Here is a 6,730-nt window from a genome sequence, read left to right as displayed (position 1 = left end):
CCAACAAGGTTTAGGAAAACTTAAGGTTAAAGGATAATCGACTCTACTTATGCAACTAGTAACACACATAAGTGCGGGGATTAGGTTTCCCAGTTGTTAGAGTTCTCCTATATATAGCTTCTCAAATCAGGGTTTGCAATCTAAGTTACCTTGGTAACAAAGCATTCAATATTCACCGTTAGATGAAAACCTGATTCAACCAAGCTAATATATATATAAACCGTTAGATCGAACTTAGCTTGTTATACCCAAATGAAATGTACCCTCATTTAGGTTTATGTAACCGTACCCAAACGTATACACCCATGTTGGCTCAATAATAGTTAACCGAGGTTAGACATATGATAACTCTCATATCAACCATTTTCATCTTATTCATAACTAGTTCAAATGACTCAAACGAAACTAGTTAAAGAGTTGTTCAATTGCTTTATTCTCATAGAAGTATACACGAACACAATTGAAACAAAATCGGTTTGATTTACTCGAATCAATTATGAACACTATAGCCACGGTTTGCAAACAATGCATTCCTTATTATTTAAATGTTTAAGTTCATGAGCTGACCGATTTGAGAAAGTAACCAGCTTAACTATGCGTACAGGTATGCGTACTTAAGCAACCGGATTTGAGTTTGTTTTGGTTTCTAAAGTCAGCAGATATTTTCGGTTCGAAAACCTCCGCCAGTATGCGTACGGGTACGCATACTTCAGGTGACTAGTTAAGAGTTTGTAAAAACCAAACTCATCAGAAATTCTCGGTTCGAAAACTTCCGCCAGTATGCGTACGGGTACGCATACTTAACCTGTCTCCTTCACCAATTTCGTATACACACATATGCATACACTTGGCTCCTGGTTTATGGAATTATACACTAATGTGCAAACACACTATATATGCTTATATCCAAAGATAGTTACATATTGGCTCTATTAGAGCAGATCTGAATAGGGGAAGCTCAACCCATCCTTAATCTTCTGTACTTTGCTTTTTCCAGCTTTTTATTTCAGTTTTTTGAGGTTGAATCTGATTGATTTAGATTCAAACTCATCCGTTTCTAGGTTTAGACCGATCAACTTTTTCCTTGTTTTCTTCTTATGATTAATTCAAGGATTTTTCCCTTTGCTTTGATTTGAGGAATAGATACAAGATATTTTAACTTTTTTCTTTGATTTGGGTTTTTGTGGTTTGGATTTTTTGTTTGTTCTTCTTCATTCAGTTGAAGACCTGACCTGCTGAAGGGGATGATAATGTTTATTTATGGTGAAAAATCAAATCCAGCAACAGCAAGAGCATCATCAGATCTAATCAAGGAAACTAAGACAACAACAACAGTAACTAAACCAAGATCATCAACAAATTCTTCAATCAACACAACTGCTACCAAGACTCCAAAGCCGATTCGGTCCGATTCATTCCGATTCAGACCACTGAAGACCTATTCAGAAGACCCATGTTACTTTGAATCCCGTTAATTTAATTTCTATAAATACCGGTGTTTTAAAAACCGTAGTTCATGGTACTTGAATGTACATGTTCTTGAAAACATCTGGTTGGACTTGATCCAATCACTGCTTTGTTCAGTGATTCATATTGATTTTATTTCAAAATCAATTTGGCCTGTTGATGTTACTTGGCCCTCTGGGAACTTTGAAATGGTACTAATGTTTGTAAGGATTGAACTGTTCAAGAACTGATGGAGCTACAATAGAGTTGATGAATGTAACATGATCTTGAAAATCTGCTGTAAGGTTTCCAATTTCCAAAATCGGAGTTTGCAATATATCTGAAGTTCGCCCTTTTTTATGAAAAAAAAAAGTAATTGAAAACTTGAAGTACTTCTTAAAATCAAACACAGCCCCTTTTTTGGATACCTTAGATACCTTCTTAAAAGTTCAAAACAATTCCCAGACACCCCTCCTTAGATACCTTGTTTTTACATTTTGGGGTAAAAGAAGTAAAAAAGCATATTGACCAAAAAGAAAGATCAAAACCCAAAACCTTCACTGAACTTTTTTTTCTCTCTCTCTCTCTCTCTCTCTCTCTCTCTCTCTTTCTTGGTTTCTATTGAACAGTGACATGATTGATTTTGAAATGATTACTACAGAAATTTGAAATCGAGATGCAAGCAGAACTGAATCTTGAAACTCCATCTGTTGGTTGCGAAATCATTCCAATTGTTTCCCTCCATTCTAAAGAAGGCAACAAAGTCATTCCTGACGACAAATTGAAATTCAACTGGTTAGCTTACTTGATTACCTACATCTTTATGATTTCTGTTCATTATTCAAGTCTTAGATGTGATTGTGTCGTTGATTTCTTGAATATTTTCAGTCAAAATTTACAAATTAAAGTATTCTTGGATCATCATCTTTGAAATCTTGAGTTTAGTTTGTCGGATTCTTTGTGAGAAACAAATGTAGATCGTGTACTTACTACTTAGGTTTTTTTTTTAGTGGACAACACAGATATGTACAAGACCTAGAATTAGATTTCGATAATTAGATGTGGATTACAAGTTTTAGAATGCACTGGTTTTTGGTAAATGCGTTCGATCATGTTTAAGTCATCCTAAATCGATAATTGATTTGGTTGTTAGTCAAATTCCAATCGCTTATAATTCATTTCTTTATATGTTAACTAAGCAGGTATAGACTGCAGAACCAAGAGAGGCCCATTTGTTGTGTGCACCCTACTCAAATAGCTACTTTCCAGTGCAGAGATTGTTCAGTGTTAGAGAAACATGTTAAAGAGAGTTTTCACTGCTCTTTGAAGTGTTACCATGATCAATGGCTGAACCACCGCAAACGTCATATAGCTGCCCCGTCACAGACGACTGCAGATGTTGTTGATGATGAGAGTTACTGTGATTGTTCCTATTGTTCAGCTTTTGATAAGGATTCATTGGTTAACAAGAATGCAGAAATAGTGCATGGATCATGGGTTAAGGTGGGTTCTTCAAAGACCTACTTACCCACAATAAAGGATTTTGGATATAGATTAAAATTAGAAGCTGTTGCAACATTCTTTAGTGAGGGAAAACCTCGGGTGCAAACTGAAGTAAAGACAAATCATGTTATCATTCCGCCTCCTCGTCGCTGTATGATTCCAGTCACACCACTGGATGGTTTTAGTAACTTTAAATTGGAATCAAAAATTTGTTCGGCTAGGTCTTTTAGCGTGCTCTCATACAATATCCTCGCTGATCTGTGCGCTAATCCTAGTAGATACAGCTACTGTCCTGCTTCGGCTCTTAATTGGGAATACCGAAGCCAAAATTTACTCCGTGAGATTATTAGATATGACGCAGATGTCATTTGTCTTCAGGAGGTGCGTTTTCAATGTATCTGTTATCATTGTTAAGGGGAAGTCACTGTTACTGTTTATCTGTTGTTTCTTTACCTAGTTGACATCTGTATAATATGTTGTTTTCTGTTAACTAGGTACAACATGATCACTTTGAGGAGTTCTTTATGCCCAAGCTTAAAGAAATTGGCTATTCTGGTATACATAAGTCGAAGACATCCGCGGTATATATCTCATATCCACGTGTATTCTTGAAGTTGTAATTTTTGATACTTTGAGTCTTATACTGTTCTATATAGGGTGTTTGGAAAAGGTTTTTCTAATCCTACAACTTTATCTGGATCTCAGAACGAAAATGAAGTACGTCAACCATCTTTTAGAAACAAATTTGAAAATTGCTTCTGAAAACTACATAGGAAATGGTTAGATAGCTTGCTTACCTGCTGCAATTTTAAACGAAAATGAAGTATGTCAATCAGATAAGATAGCTTGCTTACCTGCTGCAATTTTAGTCACAAAATGTGTGGGAGCTCCATAAATTTTTTCTTACAAAAGTGGGTTAATTCTAAGACAATCAGATAAGCACACACCTCAAACTGATGCATGTGGTTTCGGGTCAATCATTTGAACTGTACTTATGTGAAAATAAATAAATCCTTCTTCTTATGTTTTTTTTTACAGCTGTTTACTTCTAAATACGTATTTGAAGGGTGTGCAACATTTTTTCGCCTCAGTAAATTCAGACTAATTAAGAAATATGAGGTAGGAACCTTGATTTTATATATGCATTATTGGTTCATTTTGAACGATTCACCAGATTTAAAACATTTAGTGTTTTTTTGTTATAGCTCGAGTTCAAAAATACTGCACAAAAAATAGCCTGGTCACTTGATGCAGAAAAGCGCCGTAGTATGATGAAGGTGATTGTTTCTATTAGTTTGTTGTCCTTTTGTTGCGCTGGATGTAGAGGTTTTATCCACTTCCATTCATTCCAATTCAGATTTTAGAATTGTCAATGGTTAATCTCTTTTGTTTGTCTTCATATTGGCATTAAGTTGTGTTTTTTTTTGCAGGACAATATTGCACTTACAGTAATATTGGAGGCAATTAAAGCTGAGCCGGTTTCTGACACGTTAAATCATCGAATTTGTGTGGTATGGCATCCATCAAGACTTTGAAGCATAATCATTCATCTATTAGTTTTAGGTGTCTGATATGTTTAAATCGGTAATATCAGGCTAATGTTCATGTATCTGCGGATCCAGAGAACACAGATGTAAAACTATGGCAGGTATTTTTTTTTGGTATTCATATTGTATCCCCTTCGTAGCTTCTTATAAGAAAGCTTAACTAATTTTTTCAAGAACTTGTTACCGCAACAGGTTGGAACCCTTATTGAAGATCTGGAGCGAAGTGTAGCTCATTCAAATATTCCGGTTCTCATCTGTGCAGATCTTAACTCTATCCCTAAAAGGTTGTTCTTTTCTGTCTGCTAATGAAGTTATTTTCCCTTCAAAACTTACTAGTATTAGCTGTAATTCTTGGTACAGAAAGTCCCTGGTATTCTTTTTTGAAACATATTATTTTAATTTAAATGCTCCATTTGCTAAACAAAGAGTGAATTCAATTCCATAAATATTGGTGCTGTTTTATTTTAAAGCTGAAGGAGGCTTCAGTTACTGGAGTTACTTTACCAGCGACTTATAATTGACATTTTCTTTTATGTTTTAGTGCTGCTCATACTCTTGTAGTTAATGGGTCGGTGGACCTTAAACATGAAGAATTGGTGAACACTCCTGATGGAATAATTGAACATCTCAAGCTTTCACATAAATTGCTACCTCTGGTAGGAATAATGTTTTTCCTTTTCCTCTTTTCTGTGTTCCGTGTTTTTCTCGTGGAGATTATTCAAAATATTAAGATAAAGTTTCAAGGCCAGCAATATGATGTTCAATGGAAATGCAACATTTTGAGGATGAAAACATCATGGATTTCCACACCCATGACTGATGACATTTGGATGTTGTTTATAGGCTAGTGCATATTCATCCTTTTCAAGAACTAAAGAAGGCGATATGATGGATTCTGATACAAAGGAGCCTCGATTCACCACTGCTACACTCTATTTCCGTAATACAATAGATTACATTTTCTATTCAGGTATTTGCCTTTTCTTGTGGACATAGTCAAATCTGCTCAAGGAAATTGCAGTTAATTTCTCTTGGTGATTAGCTGTGACTAGTTAATTTTTATCTCATGTATGATAGCGATTTTGAGCTCGAATTCTTTTATGATTTTACAGAGGGTTTGTTGACAGTGATAAGTCTATTAGAACTGCTTGACGAGGAGTCTGCAATCAAACATACAGCTTTTCCTTCACCGCTGTGGTCATCAGATCATATTGCATTAATGGCTGAATTCTCATGGAAGAGTCCAAGCTAAGATGAAACTTACTCGTGGTGCCTCAAATTTTGTTTTGCCATTGTATCTTTCTGTGTATGGTAAACTTAACAGTTGTATTGTCACGGAGTTCTGTACAAAAGAGGAACTATTCTAAACTTCAAATGTAGAATTGACATCCGCTGTTGTTTACACCAGTGTTTGAGGATGACATTACCAAAGATATTACAGTCAAAATAGTGTATGCCCCGTTCAAAAAAAAAATAAAAATAAAAAGGAGCGGGGGTTGAACATAAATATATACGGCCAATTGAAGCACATTTCATTAGTCAGTCAAATAGTCTCAGGCTATCAGTGCTCTCATGAGCTAAAGAATAATTTGGGTGCATTTGATATGCATTTCTTTTTCTTTCCTTAAAACTCCTCTTGTGCAACGATTAATTCTTGTCCAGACTGTCTGATCTTTGGGCACATTACAAGTCGAATTGATATCTTCTTAGGCACGCAGTTACATCACAGTTTATGGCTGTGAATCCTGTGATCAAACATTTATATATGATCTATTGCATGGCTGCCAATTTACCCTGCCCCACTTTTTGAACACAAACTAGATCAAAGTCCATCTACAATAAGGCGCTGTTACAGTCAATGACTCAATAGCATACCATACTCTGATGATAGAGAACAGACTGAAAGAAAGAAAAGATGGGTGTGCATTTTATTTTTATTATTTTTGAAGCAGTTCTTTTTTTCTCTTCGGGGAACTTTTTTTTCTAGCCCAATACTTTTTTTTGTTATACGTAAGACACCCACCAACATGATAGCATGAATCAAAACCCGTTATAATAAGATTTGTTTACAAAAATGACCTTTTATTTAACTAAGAAAATTATTTCTAAATAATAAAAAAATGATAAAATCATAATCCTTAAAATACCTCCCAAAACTGTAAATCAGAATCCCTAAAATACCTCCCTAAAATATGGGAGATTTGGTGAAAATTCCTACAAATAATAATTCCTAA

At 35.1% G+C, this 6,730-nt stretch overlaps 1 protein-coding gene across 1 annotated transcript; it reads left to right on the top strand.

Annotated features, from left to right (window-relative positions):
- Positions 1-2,007: 2,007 nt before the first annotated feature.
- Positions 2,008-5,898, top strand: LOC113347535 (carbon catabolite repressor protein 4 homolog 2-like). Its single transcript, XM_026591220.1, has 11 exons — positions 2,008-2,241; positions 2,649-3,330; positions 3,444-3,530; positions 3,988-4,068; positions 4,155-4,226; positions 4,380-4,460; positions 4,544-4,597; positions 4,689-4,780; positions 5,038-5,152; positions 5,340-5,466; positions 5,609-5,898. The coding sequence occupies exons 1-11, from the start codon at positions 2,123-2,125 to the stop codon at positions 5,746-5,748; spliced, it is 1,650 nt and encodes a 549-aa protein (XP_026447005.1). The 5' UTR covers positions 2,008-2,122; the 3' UTR covers positions 5,749-5,898.
- The last annotated feature ends 832 nt before the right edge of the window (positions 5,899-6,730 follow it).

This window comes from Papaver somniferum, chromosome 2, assembly GCF_003573695.1.
Source record: "Papaver somniferum cultivar HN1 chromosome 2, ASM357369v1, whole genome shotgun sequence".
Lineage (NCBI taxonomy): Eukaryota > Viridiplantae > Streptophyta > Magnoliopsida > Ranunculales > Papaveraceae > Papaver > Papaver somniferum.
The sequence above is the reverse complement of the archived record's forward strand: the minus strand, read 5'-3'. Positions and strand labels throughout refer to the sequence as shown.